At 43.3% G+C, this 19,343-nt stretch overlaps 1 protein-coding gene and 1 long non-coding RNA gene across 3 annotated transcripts in view; both read right to left on the bottom strand.

Moving 5' to 3' along the window:
- LOC311034849 overlaps positions 1-19,343 on the bottom strand; it is a 49,114-nt gene that overhangs the window by 3,653 nt on the left and 26,118 nt on the right. The window contains exons 3-5 of one of the 2 annotated variants that reach the window (XR_014599638.1): positions 10,195-10,296; positions 7,841-7,942; positions 5,870-5,971 (exon numbers count right to left, since the gene is read on the bottom strand). This is a non-coding gene — a long non-coding RNA (uncharacterized lncRNA). The remainder of the gene's footprint in view (positions 1-5,869; positions 5,972-7,840; positions 7,943-10,194; positions 10,297-19,343) is intronic. The other variant, XR_014599639.1, reaches the window with a different exon arrangement.
- Positions 13,953-19,135, bottom strand: LOC311034839 (caspase-8-like). Its single transcript, XM_084042862.1, has 6 exons — positions 19,117-19,135; positions 17,543-17,573; positions 17,035-17,119; positions 15,763-15,893; positions 14,933-15,339; positions 13,953-14,383 (listed from the first exon to the last, which is right to left on the bottom strand). Exons 2-6 carry the CDS (start codon positions 17,561-17,563, stop codon positions 14,239-14,241), a joined length of 789 nt encoding a protein of 262 aa, XP_083898988.1. The 5' UTR covers positions 17,564-17,573; positions 19,117-19,135; the 3' UTR covers positions 13,953-14,238.

The raw sequence follows: 19,343 nt of genomic DNA, 5'->3' as shown, positions 1-19,343 counted from the left end.
TCAGCATGCGAAACTTGAATTTCGTTAGGAATCTGTTTAGACCTCTCAGGTCCAGAATGGGACGTACACCCCCCCCCTTTTTCTTGACCAGAAAATATTTCGAGTAAAAACCCAGGCGTTTCTGATCTGGGGACAACTCTCTTATGGCGCCTTTGTTTAGGAGAGAGAGAACCTCCTCTCTTAACGTGATCGCCGCAGCGCCTGTCGCGCTGGAGAAAATCACTTTGTCTGACATCGGGGGTTTCATGCAAAACTGTAGTTTGTAACCCTTCTGTATGGTGCGGAGTACCCAATGAGACGGGTCGCAAGCTTTCCATTGCGCTAGACAGCGAGCTAGGGGGTTTGAGCGGATTAAAACAGCTGCTCTCTCCCCCCGCTGTCTGTCCGTTGTCATGGCGACCAGTGACGAGCTCGCAAGCTCTGACGTAGCCGAGCGTGTGACGCTCGCTAGAGGCAGTACGGGTGTTACCTGACTGACAGAAGGATTCGGGAAAGTCACGTGATCCCGCACGCGGTGCCTCCCCAAAGTAGATATCCGGTCGGAGAAGCTCCTCGTCCGTCTCCGGCTGGAAACGGAAATAGTCGGATTCGGGGAGGTCACGTGAGACTGTACGCGGTACCTCCCCGACGTCAACATCCGGTGGGGGACGCTCGACGTCCGTCTCCGGTCGGAAACGGAAGTGTTTAGCTTGTTTACCTTCCGTTCGGCCATCTTGGGAGGGCCCTGTGATGCAAAAGCGTTTTGGCGCCCTCTCCAAGATGGCGGAATCGGTTGTAAAAACGGGCGTGACCCCTGTGCCAAGGAGCAAAGGCGCCCTCTGGCGGACAGGGGTGATACTGTTTTTACAACTGATTTTATTATTACCTTCATTGGAGACAATACATTCAGTATTTCTGTCCCACACGCATTTGGAAAACCGCGAACCGGGTTTTCCAAATGCTGTGGGCTCATAGGAAGACCTCCGAGAACGGGGGGCCGCCACGTGGACGGTCCTCGTTCTCCTTGGTACACAGGCAGAGGTGGAATAAGACAAGGTTTTGTACATTTCAGCGCATTTATTGCCACAATCACAGGGTATTTCTTTTTTACAGACCTGACAGAAATGTGCGACATTTTGCTCTGTTTGGCTGTGGAGGAATGGTCCTTGACTCTGTCCTCTAGAAATAAACAAGGTCCCTGTCTCTTCCCCAACAGTAAAGGGGGGGTCCGCGAAAGTCCAGGCTGACCGAGCAGCCCTGGGTGGAGCGGTTGGCAGTGCTGCGTGTCCTCTAGTGTCTGCCTCGCCAAGGGAGGAACAGAGGGGCAAATGTCAAAAATCCTTCCCGCGACGAGGGCGGGAGGAACTTCCACGACGAGGAGCCCGAGTGGTGGAAGTGGTGCGAGAGGGACGGGGCCGAGGACCGGCCGTGTCGTGGACCCTCTCCCTGGAGCTGCTCGATGCGGGCGCATCGTGTGTGTGTGTCTCGGTCTGGACTGGCGAGAGGAGGAGCGCCCTCCCCTGTTAGCAGGTCGTCCTCCTCGGCTCCTGGAGCTGGAGCTGGAGGAGGTGGAGGCGAGCGGCTCGAAGACGTCACATGCTGCCTCCTGAGTCGCCTTCCTCTCGTCCGTGGAGGACTTGAGATACTTGGTCCCTTCTTTGAAGAGATTCTCAGGGACCAGGGTGAGAGCCAGCAGTTGTTTTCTGGCCTCCTGTCCCTGCTCACCTGGGAAATGGACGAGGTCCAGCCATCTGGTCCGCTCCTGCAGAGCGGCGAGGTCCATGGCCCGTCCGGTCCAGTTGGTGGCGAACTGGTTTAGCTGAATGATGAGCTGTATCAGCAGCTCCATTTCCTCAGCATCCTCGCCCAGCGCCGGCAGCATGCCTTTGATCAACACGCTGAGGGAGCCCTGCAGGAACGTGCTGGCGTTGAGTGACTTGGCTACCTGGGCGTTAGCATGATAGACCTTCCCCGTGGACGTGGACGCATCTTTGTCCCTTTTCTGGACGAAGTGGGACTTGGATGCGACGATGGAGACCCGGTCCTTGCTCATATTTGACAGACTGGTAGCTAGGATCGAGTCCATGGGGGGAAGTTCGAGGCCCAGTCCCTCCGCTCCTGCCACGCCGATGTCGAAGGGCAGCTTCGAAGGACTGGAGTGGGCCTCCCAGGAAGAGTGGAGAGCCTCTCTGAAACCGCTAGCCACTGGAAGCTTCCTGAAGCGGGGGCGGCGAGGCTCCTGGGCAGCCATGCCTGGGAATGGTGCTGGAGCAGAGGAGGAGGCTTGTGGCTCCTCCGCCTGGAGCGTTTGGCCACATCTGCCCACTGCTTTCTCGAATGTAGTAGACACAGAGAGCTTAGGGCGCAGTGGGGCTCCATCAGGCAGGTCTGCAGAGCTCGCTGGAACAGGGGGCTGAGGGGTGGAAGTGCCGGAGGACGCGGCCCGTCCCTCGTGTGCCCTCACCGGGCTCATCATGACGACGTCGGAGGACAGCTGAGCAGATGGAAGGTCCTCCTCGTCGAATCCGTTCCCTTCCTCATCCTCGAGGTCGTCACCGTAGTACTCCTCGTCGACGACGGAGAAGTCCTCGTCCATGGACTGCTCCCCGTCTTCCAGCTGGAGAAGGCCGCTGGGTCGAGGCGGTGTAACGGCAGGGGAGAGGAGGGGAAGAGGGGGGCTAGCCTGATTCTGAGTAAGCTGAGGGCCAGCTACGAGGACAGTGGCAGCCGCTTTATAATCATCATGGCCCTTTGCTAGGCTAGAACTGCCCGCTAAAGGGCCTGGTGTGGTCGGGGCCATGGTCCCCGCCGAGCGCTGCGAGCGGGGAGCTCCACCGCTAGCCGCAGCAGAGAACGGTTTAGGGATGCGGGTGGGTTTCGGGGGAACCGAGCGAGAACCGTCGGTGTCTCCTAAACTAGTAGCACAGGCAGTAGCCTGGCCATATCTGTGTCGAAGCAGTCTCGCCGAGAACCGGGCGCATGCTTCGCAGAAAGACTCGGGGTCGGAGAGCGCGTAAAAAGCGTGTGCGACGCCGAGACATGCCACGCAGATGGCGTGTGTATCGTCTCCGTCGATACTGGCAGAGCAGTCGGGTAGGCCACACTGTCTAGCCGGCAGAGGGCCCAGGTGGTACGGGGTGGCTCTGGGGATCTTAAACGGAGCCGTCATCGTGGAAAAGGGAGCGACAAAGCTAGGCTAACCGCTCTATTCGGGGAGTTAGCTTAGGCGGGAAAAGGGAGTTAGCGCTATGGGGGTAGCCAAGGGCTGAGCTAGAACAGCTAGCGGCTAGGCTAGGCTAAGGGCTAACGCCGGCTCGCACAAGGGGCTATGCTAACGGCCCTACACGGGGAGTTAGCTCAGCGGGAAAAAGGGGGGTTAGCGCTGTGGGGGTAGCCTAGAGAGCTAAGCTAAAGAGCTAGCGGCTAGGCTAAGCAAAAACAGCTAAGGGCTAACGCCGGTAACCACGAGGTAGAGAAAAGATCGTAGAAAGAGTTTTTAGATAGCCGAGAAGACCCGTGGGGAACTTAACCTAGTCTCCGCTTTGGGCTAAAGCTGGCTTCTCAAGTTTTAGGTCCTGAAGCGTAGAGTTTGTGGATAAAGGATGATTTCAGTTTGTTTGATAAGCGTGTAGCCGTTAACATCTGCGAACAGAGGAACTGAAAGAGGAAGTTGACGTCACGACCGGGGCCTTTTATGCCCTCCCGCTGAGGGGAGGGGATGGCCGGTCACGTGACATACCCTCTAGCCCAATAGATGGGCCCCGGGAGCGTATTGTGTAGCTCTGTTACATCGCCAGATGGCGCTGTTTCCCATAGGGAGTGTCTCACGACAAAACGACAAAGAACTATTTTCACTGAATTCTTTGGATCATGGTGCATATAGGCCACACCCATTTCCATCAGTCTAGAACAGTGTTTCCCAAACAGTGGCTCAGGACCCATTTGTGGGTCAAAAATAAGCAACAAAAACATGTCAACAAAATCGTAAAGTAGTTCAAATAACAGATCTACAAGCTCACAACACGTCACATCGTGGCGGGTTGTGAGCTTGTAGATCGGCTATTTTCACTAGTTTGGGTCCCAGGCAGATATCAAATTTATCTTTTGGGTCTCAAGCTAAAAAGTTTGTGAACTAACGGTCAATCATTCTTCTAAACACACTTTTTGCCACTACTACGAGCTTTAGTTTTTGTTATTTTTTCAGTCTTTATAGATACAGTACTAACACGATGTAGAGAGACAGGGACAGAGAGTCAGGGAGAGACATGCAGCAAAGGTTCATCGCCGGCCCCAGGAATTGAACCAGGGACTCTCTGTCAGGTATCAGAGCCTATATGTGGTACGTGCCTTATTAACCACTCTGCTATCTGCTCCATAAGACAGAGGATACTTCTACACATTTAGTCTATTAACCACTCTGCTATCTGCTCTATAAGACAGAGGATACTTCTACACATTTAGTCTATTAACCACTCTGCTATCTGCTCTATAAGACAGAGGATACTTCTACACATTTAGTCTATTAACCACTCTGCTATCTGCTCTATAAGACAGAGGATACTTCTACACATTTAGTCTATTAACCACTCTGCTATCTGCTCTATAAGACAGAGGATACTTCTACACATTTAGTCTATTAACCACTCTGCTATCTGCTCTATAAGACAGAGGATACTTCTACACATTTAGTCTATTAACCACTCTGCTATCTGCTCCATAAGACAGAGGATACCTCTATACATTTAGTCTATTAACCACTCTGCTATCTGCTCCATAAGACAGAGGATACTTCTACACATTTAGTCTTAAACTTACACAAATCTTATCTCTTATGTGATCAAGCTTTATTAGTCAAACTTATTGGTTATTAAACTCACACAAATTGATACACATTATCTCTCAGGTCATGTGATCAAGATGTGTCCAATTGGCTATGACTGCCTTCCACAGTGTGCGGGCCCTGGGTAGACAACCAGGCCTGGCGGAGACCTGTGGCTATAAAACTGTTCTAGTTCATATTCAATTCTGATTGGCTATGATTGACGTCCACATATATGGCCTAATTTCAGCGTCTGATCTGCCCTGGACTTTACTCTCACATTGAGGGGCCTCTAAACCAGTGGTCCCCAAACTGGGGGTTCGGACCCCCAGGGGGTTCCCAGATTATTTATGGGGGTCCCCAGATGATTAGCTTAATGTGCAACATTGTTTTCTCACTCAACAGTAAACAAACCAGCATACAGTATAAGTGTATACAGGGGATCTGCACATATATAAAGTTACAATTAATGACTTTTAAGACCTTTTTAATACCTCTAAAAATAAAATAAAAATACAAACAAAAACAAAAAAGATAAACTAATAATAAGACCATAACAAGTAACCAACAAACATATGAATAATGCTCAAACTTTGCTCACAACGCCTCACATTGCGAGCTTGTAGATCAGCTATTTTCATAATATTTATCTGTAGAACAAAGTCAAACTAAATGTAAAGCCTCAACTCCTACAATTCCAAGTGCTTGTCAGGGTGGGGGGTCCCCAGTTCAAATATGGTTATTATGGGGGGTCCACAGTTCAAATATGATTATTTTGGGGGTCCCAGTTCAAATATGATGGCGTGTACAGTTGTCTGTTTCAAAGAAACCTCATGTGTTTCCACTCAGCCAGACAGAGGAAGAGTCTCAACATGTCTGTTGTTCCTCCGGGTGAGGAAAATGAAACAATGAAAAGACTTTAAGTGTTTTCTCTTCACATAATAATACATTTGAGCCGTGCTCCTAGAAGTGTTTTATTTTGTTCTTGGAGTGTTGCTACTCATGAGCAAGGCAGTACAGTACAAGACTCAGCAGAAACAAAATGGTTGCTTGACTCGAGAGCAAAGTTACCTGGTATCTGGAGCAGGTGTGTAGTTGTTTGTGATGTTTGTCTAACAGCCAGTCAGTGTCTGTTGGAGTGAAGTGTTGATGTCTGTGTGTGTTGATAAAACCCTATTGGAACAAAGAGACACATTCATAGTTTTAATGATTCAACTCCTTTCTCCTTTGAGGAAGTAGGAACATGATAATAATTCACATACATTTTAAAATATGAAATAAAATACAAACACACAGCTGTTACGAACAAAAGCAATATGACACCGCTATATTACTACATATATTAGCCCAGATAAATACAGTTCTTAGCTAGTGACTTCAGTGAAAGTTACATAATATACACATTAATAGATATCTGGGTATCAACTGGGTGTAACACATTGTAATTTCATTACACATACAGTCTGACTGGCCTCATAACTAACCCTAACCCTAACCTAATAGTCAGAATAATAGGATAACAGGATTATGAGCGGACCCCATGACACTCACCTCTATGCAGGATGGAGGAAGTAAAAAGGGGATGAAAGGATGACGTTTATAGAGGCAGAAGGAGGAGAGGTTTAGATGGTGGTACAGTACATGTCTGTCATACAGTTAAATATTAACTCTGGAGACCTAATCAGTCATAAACACACTGTAATAAATGCTACTGTATTTGCATTATAGCTGGCCTTGTGTTTATTTCTTTATTATATTATAGATTTTATGAGATATGAATGGTGAACTTTACTCCTTTCCCTCTTCCTCATCACACTCTGTCTGTCTGTCTGTCTGTCTGTCTGTCTGTCTGTCTGTCTGTCTGTCTGTCTGTCTGTCTGTCTGTCTGTCTACAGGTCCAGTGGGCACCTAAACCATCTCGGCACCAAAACCCGGGAATACTTAATGTGTGAAATCTTAAACAGTAAAGTTTATGTTATTATGCATCCTTAACATAAACCACTATGAGTGACATGACACAAAATAATGTGTTCATACATAATATAGCCTATAGGCTCAATGAACTCCATTTGTTGAAGCAAATAATCCACACAAATCATAAAACACAATAAAGTCCAGGATTTATTTCCGTTGGTATACGTCTCACAAACAAACACGTACGCAACTGCTCTCTCTCTCTCTCTCGCTCTCTCTCTCTCTCTCTCTCTCTCTCTGTCTCTCTCTGTCTCTCTCCCTCTCTCTCTCTCTCTCTCTCTCTCTCTCTCTCTCTCTCTCTCTCTCTCTCTGGTTCTCACATCAAATTGTGTGCTGGCTAGTAGCTAATAGTGTCAGTGTGTCAGTAATGTCAGTGAACAGCCAGTCTTGGTATCCCTCCTTAGGGGAGGGGAGGCGGGAACATAGATTGGTGAAGCAATAGGAAGTGCCGCTGGTACCGAGCACAAGGCTTTGGATCCGCCCTTCAAGACCTTCGATAGGGCTGGCTCCTCCAGTCTACAGCCTGAAAGGTGTGGGAACCCTTGCTCTAAACAACATACTGTTCGCCTATAATTGCCTTCACAAAAGTGTGGGGAGCGGCTGTTTTTAACAACAAAACAACCACCATATTAGATCATAAAAACAAAATCCAAACATCCCTAAACTGGACTCACATGTTGAGGGGCCTCTAGAGCACACCTCTAAAACACTTGCCTATCTGCCCATAGGGAATGCCACAAACACACCTTGCTTAGTACCAATTCCATTTCCTGCACTCCCTTTCGACCGTAATCCTAAGGATACACACACACGCACACGCACGCACGCACGCACGCACGCACGCACGCACGCACGCACGCACGCACGCACACACACACACACACACACACACACACACACACACACACACACACACACACACACACACACAAGGTGTGGCCTGTACAGTACATGACATGACTCAAACAAAATGTCTGTTTTCAAAGAAACCATGAGCAAGGCAGTACAGTACAAGACTCTGCAGAAACACAATGGTTGTTTGACTCATGAGCAATAAAATAAAGTTACCTGGTATCTGGAGCAGGTGTGTAGTTGTTTGTGATGTTTGTCTAACAGCCAGTCAGTGTCTGTTGGAGTGAAGTGTTGATGTCTGTGTGTGTTGATAAAACACTATTGGAACAAAGAGACACATTCATAGTTTTAATGATTCAACTCCTTTCTCCTTTGAGGAAGTAGGAACATGATAATAATTTAAAAAATGAAATAAAATACAAACACACAGCTGTTACGAACAAAAGCAATACGACACCGTTATATGATTACATATTAGCCCAGATCAACACAGTTCTTAGCTATAGTTATTCAGTGAAAGTTGCATAATATACAAATGAATAGATGTATCCAGGTATCAACCGGGTGTAACACATTGTAATTTCATTACACATACAGTATGACTGTTGGTCTGACTGGCCTCATTATAACTAACCCTAACCCTAAAGACCTCTACACACTGTACGATATCTGAAATGGTCGGCGAGTGAACAGATCGTTAAGCATTTCACATTGCACGAGTTTCTCTCTTGAAATCGGGCTAAATATATCGTTGTGATTCTCGCACGATTGATTGATCGGCGACAGGGGTTCACTGATTGCAAGATATTTCACCACGATGTGATCCCGACCCAATACATACATTTGTTTTTATTCCAAACGTCTCACAAAAACGTGAAAGGCTCCCGTGATACAGATGTGCCACTTCAAAACTTCACATGTCCTGCCATCGCCAAGACAGTAAATTTTCAGGGGATTCCCAGGGCAATAAGAGGGACAAAGAAGGGCATTTAAAATGCTGAATTATTTTGATGATCACTGCTTTTATGATGCTAATTAATTTGAGCAACTGGTCAAATCACCTTTCGCCTCATAATGAGTCTGACACCTTCTTAAACACACATTATTTTGTTCTCATGTATATGGATGTCTGTTGAATGGAAAAACGGGGGTGTGTAGTGACAACTTCTTTTCAGGGGCAAAACAGTGCATTTTAAGGGCAGAAAAGGGAGGAAAAAAATGCATTTTCAGGGGACTTTCAGGGAAAGAACAGTAACGTGTGAAGTTTTGAAGTGGCACATCTGTATATGCGCGAGACCGAGACGCTAATGATTGACATTAAATAATTCTCAATGTCTCTGTATTTCTTAATGTTGCTTTTTTTCTTTAAAAATAGCTGCGACGCGTTGTGAGCTTGTAGATCGGCTATTTTATTTGTATATAGGTTTAAAGTGCTCATAAAGCCTATAGTCGCTTTTGTTGGGCTTGTTTTCATAGATCTGGTTGCTTATTTCTCGCGCAAAACCTGGCAATACTGTTCAGAGATAGATACGTGCGTCACACACACACACACACACACACACACACACACACACACACACAGCTCTCTCTCTCTGTCTGCAAGCCCTATTCCTCTCTAATAATAAACAGCCCCATCGTCGAGCAGGCTCGCTCACTCTATCAATCTGTTTATCATGTTTAACTAATACGGGACTGGACTGTCTGTACGGTAATATTGCGGGTCTATGCGGGATGACTAGCCACGGTGCGTGGCTGTAATGTGCTCTCATTGGCTGTAGCGTGCACTAGATCGGGGCCGATAGCCCCAATTATCCAACAAGTTTGAAATCTAAAAGTTATCGGGAACCGCTCGCCGACCGTACTTTATCGGGGTGTTTCTTCTCGGAGTACCTTACACACTGCGCGATCAACACCTCACTTAACTGAGATCGGTGGTTTTGTCGGCGAACACCAAAAAATATCCCCGATAGTGAAATTGGGTCAAATATCGTACAGTGTGTAGAGGTCTTAACCCAATCACTAACCTAACCCTAACCTGTGTAAACATTAACTCTGGAGACCTAATCAGTCATAAACACACTGTAATAAATGCAACTTAATCCAAACATCCCTAAACTGAACTCACATGTTGAGGGGCCTCTATAGAGCACACCTCTAAAAAACCTGCCTATCTGCCCATAGGGAATGCCACAAACACACCTTGCTTAGTACCAATTTCATTTCCTGCACTCCCTTTCGACCGTAATCGTAAGGATACACACACACACACACACACACACGCACACACACACACACACACGTGTGGCATGTACAGTACATGACATCGCCTCAGCCAGTCAGAGGTAGAATGCAGGAGTCACAACACGTCTGTTGTTCCTCCGGGTGAGGAAAATAAAACAATGAAAAGACTTTAAGTGTTTTCTCTTCACATAATAATACTTTTGAGCCGTGCTCCTAGAAGTGTTGTATTTTGTTCTTGGAGTGTTGCTACTCATGAGCAAGGCAGTACAGTACAAGACTCTGTAGAAACAAAATGGTTGTTTGACTCATGAGCAATAAAATAAAGTTACCTGGTAGCTGGAGCAGGTGTGTAGTTGTTTGTGATGTTTGTCTAACAGCCAGTCAGTGTCTGTTGGAGTGAAGTGTTGATGTCTGTGTGTGTTGATAAAACCCTATTGGAACAAAGAGACACATTCATAGTTTTAATGATTCAACTCCTCTCTCCTTTGAGGAAGTAGGAACATGATAATAATTCATATTATTTTTAAAATATTAAATCAAATACAAACACACAGCTGTTACGAACAAAAGCAATACCACACCACTATATTATTACAGATTAGCCCAGATCAACACAGTTCTTAGCTAGTGACTTCAGTGAAAGTTACATAATATACACATTAATAGATGTATCCGGGTATCAACTGGGTGTAACACATTGTAATTTCATTACACATACAGTATGACTCCGTTTGTCTGACTGGCCTCATTATAACTAACCCTAACCCTAACCCTAACCTAATAGTCAGAATAATAGGATAACAGGATTATGAGCGGACCCCATGACACTCACCTCTATGCAGGATGGAGGAAGTAAAAAGGGGATGAAAGGATGACGTTTATAGAGGCAGAAGGAGGAGAGGTTTAGATGGTGGTACAGTACATGTCTGTCATACAGTTAAATATTAACTCTGGAGACCTAATCAGTCATAAACACACTGTAATAAATGCTACTGTATTTGCATTATAGCTGGCCTTGTGTTTATTTCTTTATTATATTATAGATTTTATGAGATATGAATGGTGAACTTTACTCCTTTCCCTCTTCCTCATCACACTCTGTCTGTCTGTCTGTCTGTCTGTCTGTCTGTCTGTCTGTCGTCTGTCGTCCGTCCGTCCGTCCGTCCGTCCGTCCGTCTGTAGGTCCAGTGGGCACCTAAACCATCTCGGCACCAAAACAGACTGGGCCCCGGGAATACTTAATGTGTGAAGTCTTAAACAGTAAAGTTTATGTTATTATGCATATATATTCAAGTTTCTTTATTAGGATAAACTCCTTGAGATGAGCCATCTCGTTTTAGAAGAGGTCCCAACATAAATACATGTCACAATCGTTACATGTACACTGAGTAGACAAAACAAAATAGACAGACGAAACAAACAAAACAAAAACAGACACACAATAACATTCTTCTATGCATCCTTGACATAAACCACTATGAGTGAATGACACCAAATAATGTGTTCATAGATAATATATAGCCTATAGGCTCAATGAACTGCTTTGTTGAAGCAAATAACCCACACAAATTATGCATGTTAGTTAAAAACATCATCATAAAACACAATAAAGTCCAGGATTTATTTCCGTTGGTACGTCTCACAAACAAACACACACAACTGTTGATAGGTTCACACGTTGTGGGTCAATAAAGCGCTCCATCGTCAACACTTGTTGACTTGATTTATACTTAGTTCCCCACCGGTGTCACACAAGGATAACAGGCGATTTACACGCTCATTGCAGTGTGGTCTCACATCACAGTGGCTGCGTTTACATGGACAGGTTTATTCCACTTCAATTCGGAATGAATGCTCATTCAGAATAGAAATGCTCATGTAAACGATTGAGGAACAGGAATACTTTTATTCAGGTGCCATGTAAACAGTTGGGTATACATTTCTATTCGGAATGAGTTCATTCTGAATGAATAAATATTGTGCATGTAAACGCACCCATTGTGTGCTGGCTAGCACCTAATGGGGTGGGTGGCGCTCTCTCTCTCTCTCTCTCTCTCTCTCTCTCTCTCTCTCTCTCTCTCTCTCTCTCTCTCTATATATATATATATATATATATATATATTTAATGATTTAAAATAAAGAAATGCAGTTGTTCTAACAACTCAAACATATTTGCTTCATAATTAACAATAAACATTTTGTGCTTGATCTAATATGACAGAAAAGATATGCTTGTATTCAGAGATGTAAACCATACAGCTCAGATAAACATTTACTACTTACTGCTGCAGTAAACACATATCGTCTGGAAAAGTATTAATTTCTCTGCCGATTTATGTTTTCACGGCTTTACAGAGCAAGAATACAATAACAGTTACAATTCATTTGACAATAAAGCATAAAACATTAAAATGATAGCAAAAGGCAGTGAATCAGGCTAATGTTACATTAGAGGCTTACATTACTGAGACTCTACAAATTGTCTATACATTTGATGTATTACCTTGTGTTTACCTTGTAACAGTAAATCCCTCTGGATTAAGAGCATCTGCTAAATTGTTTATTAAATTGTAAATTGAAAGCATTTCAACATTTAATGCAGAATACCAGTGGTGGAAAAAAAGTACTCAAATGTTTTACTTAATCAATACTGCAATGTAGAACTACTCTGTCACAAGTAAAAGTCTGATAATCAAAATGTACTTGAGTTAAAATGCAAAAGTATTGGCATCAAAATATACTCAAAAGCACTTAAAGTAAAAGTACATTATGCACGATGTCCCATTTCACACGTTTCCAAATGTTTAAAATCCTTTGAAAATAGCCAAAGTATATATAGGTTTGAAGTGGTTAATGTGTATGGTTTTTAGCGGTGCCAACCGCTCTATACGTGGCTTTGACTCGGTGTCTGTGTGTCTGTGTGTCTGTGTGTCCGTCTGTGTGTCCGTCTGTGTGTCCGTATGAGCCCGGGATGAGCACGGCAAAGAAGCAACACATACAAACACACGCACACACACACACACACACACACACACACACGGACTTGGAGATTGCCTATGCCATCTCTCCTCTCATTTGCCACACGTGCCACCGGTTATCAAAGAGGGGTCCAGGGACCCCCAGGGACGTCCGCCCGTATGAGCACGGGATGAGCACGGGATTTTAAACAGCTATAACTCCAGTTTGCAGCATGCCACCAAGTCCAAATTTGGTATGTGGACTTAGACCACCAATACGGGCCGAGCATGAATTGCTCAAGCCCCGCCCCCTCTGTCTTCCCATTGGCTGGCCTTTAAACAGCCATAACTCAAGTTCGCAGCATGCTAAGGAGTACAAATTTTGGACATGGACTAAAACCACCAATAGGGACAAACTGTAATTACTTAAGCCCCGCCCCCTCTGTCTACCCATTGGCTGGGCTTTAAACAGCCATTATTCCAGTTTGCAGCATGCTACCAAGTACAAATTTGGTAAGTGGACTCAGACCACCAATAGGGACGAACTGAAATGAGTGAAGCCCCACCCCAAAGGCACCGCTTCCTTCACACAGGGTGTGATTTTTTTTTATTACAATTGAAATCTACAAAGTAACAAGTAACTAAGGTTTTCAAATAATTGTAATGGAGTAAAAGTACAATATTTTCCTCTGACATGTAGTGGAGTAAAAGTAAAAGTCTTGCAAATGGGAAATACTCCAGTAAAGTAAAAAAATCCTCAAAATTTTACTTGAGTACATGTACTTAGTTTCTTTCCACCACTGCAGAATACCTGGTGATGGTTAACCAGGACATTCGGTATTATTATCCAAAAGTGTGTGTGTGTGTGTGTGTGTGTGTGTGTGTGTGTGTGTGTGTGTGTGTGTGTGTGTGTGTGTGTGTGTGTGTGTGTGTGTGTGTGTGTGTAGTTCTCAGGGACGTCACAGGCTCTCAGACGGTGGGGGGGGGGGTGGACTTTCGGTGGACTATACCCCTAATTACTTTACACTTTGGCTATTCAAAAATAGCAGGTATACAAGCTCACAGCGCGGCACCGAGTGCCGCGCTGTGAGCTTGTAGATCTGCTATTTTTTAAAAAGCGTGAAAAACATTTGTAACTGTCAAATGTAAACAAATTCTGTATTTGCGTTTTTTGGGCGGATCTTGTTCGTTTTCTTTGTGTTTTGGTTACTTTATTTCGGTTTTAGGGTTAGGGTTAGGTTATTTAATTCTTATTTTTGCCTGATTTTACCGATTTATTATCAAAAAATATATATATGTTTTTTATTTTTTCAAAAAGTGGGGGGTATAAAATCACGGATATGTGAGATTGAGGGTGCCGCGTCGTACGCACAGTGAATAGCCGTGACGCCCCTGGTAGTTCTGGGTATTCTGGAATCAGTTGGTACTTGGTGAGAACACCAGCTTTCTGCTCAGCGTGTTCTTTGTAACCTCAGGAATCTGCTGCTTTAAGCCCCTGGGCGGCGTCTTCCGGCTCACTGCGTTGATGACCCGACGGAGTATGGTCACGACGTCATCGCCCCTGTGTCACAAACAGTAAAAGTAGCAATACCACAATATATAAATACTCTGTTACAGGTAAAAGGCCCGTGTTCAAAATGTTACTTGAGTAAAAGAACAAAAGTATTGGCATCAACATGTACTCAAAGTATCAAAAGTAAAAGTACTAAAATGTTTGAAAATAGCAGATCTACAAGCTCACACCATGTCGCGATGCCACACATTGTGAGCTTGTAGATCAACTATTTTCAAATAGCCTAGGTATAAAATAGGGCTAAAGTGGTTAATGTATGTTTTGTAACTATATATATATATATATATATATATATATATATATATATATATATATATATATATATATATATATATATATATATATATATATAATCTACAAAGTAACTAGTAAAGTTTTTAAATAATTGTAGTGGAGTAAAAGTGCAATATTTGCCTCTGAGAAGTAGTGGAGTAGAAGTAAAAGTACTGATATTTGGAAATACTATATTAAAAATAGATTAAAATATCAGTTTATATTCATGTTTTTGTTTCCGTTTCATATGATGTTCAGAGTTACCTGTCACAGCCTTCGTTCAGCAGTTTGCACACGTTCTGCGTGAACCAGAACCCGTGTATGTCGTTTCCAACTACTAAATAGCTCTCCTTGTTTGCTAAGGCCACCAGAAAATCCGCTTCCACGGGACCCCCGGAACATCTTACAACACTCTGATGATCCCCTCCCTCCTGGCCCGCCTCCACCAAGAACACCTTGGGCTTGTTGACGAGGTCGGGGCACTTGGCTCCGTTGAAAGGCGTGGTCATGTCGTGGAAGTACAGGGTCTCCTTATCGGCGCCCATGACGCCGCCCGCTATCCCTTGACTCATGACGTAGCAAACGAAGGCGTCTCCGTGCTTTGGACGATCTTCCAATGTGGGGTCGGCGAACTCCTCGTCCTTCCTGGACCATTCCTTCACACGCGTGTCCTGTACAGTGGGTGGGGGGGAAAAAAAGTACTAAATGTTTTTACTTAAGTAAAAGTATCAATACTGCAATGTAGAAATAGTCTGTTACAAGTAAAAGTCCGGAATGTACTTGAGTAAAAGTACAAAAATATTGGTACCAAAATATACTTAAAGCACAAAAGTAAAAGTACTCGTTATGCGGATTGTCCCATTTCACAAGTCTTCAAATGTATAAAAATCATTTGAAAATAGCCGATCTACAAGGTCAATGCGTCGCATCGCGACACATTGACCTTGTAGATCGGCTATTTTCAAATGGCTGAAATGTATATACTTTAGGGCTGAAGTGGTTAATGTGTGTTTTGTAATAATGATCAAAATCTACAAAGTAACTAGTAACTAAAGTAACTAAAGTACAGTACTTGAGTAAATGTACTTAATTACTTTACACCACTGGTCGGCGGGGTCCTTCAGAGAAGAGAGCCACTCCAGGGTCTTCTTCATTTGCCTCCTGGTCTGGTCCTTCCACATCAACACCCTGAAGCCCAGCCGGCTGAATGTGTGCGCCACATCAACTGAAGAACAAACACAGCCATGTCTCATTGGTGGAAAAAGTACTCAGACATTTTACTTAAGTAAAAGTAGCAATACCACAATATAAAAAAATACTCTGTTACAAGTAAAAGGCATGTGTTCAATATGTTACTTGAGTAAAAGTACCAATGCGATGCGACGCGTTGTGAGCTTGTAATCGTCTATTTTCAAAACAGCATTGGCCACGCCTCCAGGTCTTAAGTTAAGTCAGAACATTTTCATGTTCACATTTTAGATGTCAATTTGACACGCTTTTCAAGAGCAATTAGTGATAAATAAATAGCGTGATCTTCAATTAGACTATAAAAGTGAGTGTGCTACTCTAGGTGCGCTTGGTGTCCGCCAGGCCTGGTTGCCTAGCCAGGGCCCACAAACTTTGAAATTCAGTCATAGCCAATCGAAATGGAATATGCAAAATCGGACTGATCCATCCAGAGATAATGTGTACCGATTTGCCTGAGTTTTGGACACAATGTGTAGCAGAATGGTGTTTTGAAGAAAACCCAGTGTGGCAAAAACAGCCAGGGATTTGCGTCGTCATGGAGAATATGCAGGGAAACATTTGTAAGACCTACGGTTCAAGAGTTACAGGACAAAACGTGAAGTGGCCAGTTATAGACCAATTATTTGTTTACTAACATTGAGACTGGACGCACCACATGATTGTTTCATGCAATCAATTCCCAACCTGTTGTTTCGGGGTGCGCTGGTTTCAGCACACCCCAACCCCCCCTCTTGTGTGTTGGCTGGTGAGGCGCGTCCTAGCGAGACCTGACAGGATGGGTTTCTTGTGCGCATACTGGTTCTTATCAGTGTGACGTCTGTTAAGGGGTCTATAGCACCAACATGAGGACGATTTGAAACACTTGCCTTACCCTTTATGCCTAAACTTTGTAGGATTTTTTGCACTATTTTGAAAAACGTTTTAAAATACTTCAAATAGCCAATCTACAAGCTCACAATGTGTCGATGTAGATCGACTATTTTCACTATTTTTAAATGCTTTATTCAAAATAGTACAACATGGCAAAAAGGTTTAGACATGACAGATGAGACAATGACCAACATACAAACAGCCGACAGTAAAGGGTGAGTGTCATGACAACTCTCCAACAATCATACCAGTAGATTTCCTTGAGTCATTGTTCACGTTACTCATGATCACACAGAGGCCTGTAGGTGTGCTGGTCAACTCATACTGCTCATCCTACACACAGGAGCACAGACAGACACATGCAGTGGTGGAAAAAGTACTCAATGTTTTGGTTAAGTATCAATACTGCAATGCAGAAATACTCTGTTTCAAGTTAAAGTCTGGAATTTAAAAAATTACTTAAGTAAAAGTACAAAAGTATTGGTATCAAAATACATTTAATGCACAACAATAAAATACTCATTACTCAAGTTTTTAAATGTATAAAAAATCTTTTGAAAATAGCAGATCTACAAGCTCAGCTTGTAGATCTGCTGTTTTCAAATGGCCGAAATGTATACAAATACACAAAATGGTAAAATACAATATCTGCTCAGTATTACTATGAACTGTGATGGAAACTAACACGTTATAGCCTACTGTACATGCTCTCTCTGTGCAGTTTTATAACTTTGTTATTAACTTTCGATAACTTACATGCAATTTGTCTTCCTTCATATTGCAAGGGCTATCTGGTTGAAAAAACAGGTGAATTACACAAAATGACATTTCAAAAGATAAAACGTCTTGAGAAAGGTTTATAATCATCATAGTCATCTTTGTTTTAAATCTATACCCCATTAAAACCAGGAAAGCATCTGTGTCGTTTTAGAATGTATGCGTTGGCTATATTCAAAAATAGCAGATCTACAAGCTCACAGCGCGTGCCAGCTTGTACATCTGCTATTTTTGAACTACGTTTGAACTACTGATTTAGAAGACTTTCACAGAATCGGCCTCAGTTCTTAATGGTAGACCCTCCAGAAAAACGTGGGCAAAAGTCCTTGATTATGCGATGAAATATGCAATTTTATGCGGTGAAATTGTGGGAAGTTGCGAAATATGCGGCAATATGCAAAATATAGAAATATACAAAAAGTTGTGAAATATGCGGCAATATGCAAAATATAGAAATATGCGAAAAGGTGTGAAATATGCGGCAATATGCAAAATATAGAAATATGCGAAAAGTTGTGAAATATGCGGCAATATGCAAAATATAGAAATATGCGAAAAGGTGTGAAATATGCGGCAATATGCAAAATATAGAAATATGCGAAAAGGTGTGAAATATGCGGCAAAATATAGAAATATGCGAAAAGTTGCGAAAAATGGGAAATATGTGAAAAGTTGCGGAATATGCGGAATATGCGCAATTATGCGATGCGAAGCACATATTATGCGATGCGATGCGCATACTATAAGATGCGATGCAGCCTTTTTGAAAAAACATTACCCCCGCATAATCGCACTTTTCTGGAGGGTCTATAATGGGCCAGAATGGTGTGGAATAGTCTTTTTGTAGGCTAACAGAGGAATGACCTCTTCCATATGGGCCTATTTCTACTAAGATTTAGATTCCATATTTTTGCATAAATTAAGAAAATAATCTGTGTAGCAAACAAAGGCTTATCACATCACAAGTTTAATACAGTTGACAATAGTTTCTATGGAAACAATGGAGCATAATTCAAATACAATATGTCCTGCATGAACTTGATAAGTCGATGGAAGCTAAGGTTAACGTGACACTGTTGTTATGGCTTAACTGATGTTTTATCTATCCTTGGTGTGTGTGTGTGTGTGTGTGTGTGTGCGTCTGTCTCTCTCTCTCTCTCTCTCTCTCTCTCTCTCTCTCTCTCTCTCTCTCTCATGACACACACAATCACACACACTGGAGTGTTTTGTAATAATAAGCTAAATCTACAAAGTAACTAGTAACAATTGTAGTGGAGTAAAAGTACAATATTTGGCTCTGAGGTGTAGTGGGGTAGAAGTAAAAGTATTGAAAATTGGAAATACTCCAGTAAAGTAAAATGACCTAAAAAAAATTGTACTTAAGTACAATACTTGAGTAAATGTACTTAGTTATTTTACACCACTGCGCACGCGCGTACACACACACACACACACACACACACACACACACACACACACACACACACACACACACACACACACACACACACACACACACACACACACACACACACACACACAGTGTGGTGTACTTATCAATACTTTTCCTCCTGTGCAGTGGGTCTGTACAACACAGAAACATCATTATTAGGGTTGGCACAACGGCACTCATGAATGAAGTGAGTGTCATTACAGTTTTACTGTAATCCACAAAAGTGTGACTGTTAATTCCTTTTGTCAATAAGTTGTGTTTTTATCAACAGTTGCCAGTTAAGCTTATCAAATACCAGTGCAATGTAATTTGATCTGTGTTTGTTAT

This window comes from Gymnoscopelus microlampas (assembly GCF_963454915.1).
Source record: "Gymnoscopelus microlampas genome assembly, chromosome: 19".
NCBI classification, from domain to species: domain Eukaryota; kingdom Metazoa; phylum Chordata; class Actinopteri; order Myctophiformes; family Myctophidae; genus Gymnoscopelus; species Gymnoscopelus microlampas.
This window is presented reverse-complemented; position numbering and strand designations above follow the sequence as displayed.

What these genes read in the sequence shown, in the direction of transcription:
- LOC311034839 (XM_084042862.1), bottom strand. Translation starts at nt 17,563, where the DNA reads ATGAAGGAAGACAAATTGCAT. An exon ending in TGAAGGAAGACAAATTGCAT is followed by an intron (nt 17,120 to 17,542) that starts GTAAGTTATCGA and finishes TCCTGTGTGTAG; the next exon opens with GATGAGCAGTATGAGTTGAC. An exon ending in TGACTCAAGGAAATCTACTG is followed by an intron (nt 15,894 to 17,034) that starts GTATGATTGTTG and finishes TTTGTTCTTCAG; the next exon opens with TTGATGTGGCGCACACATTC.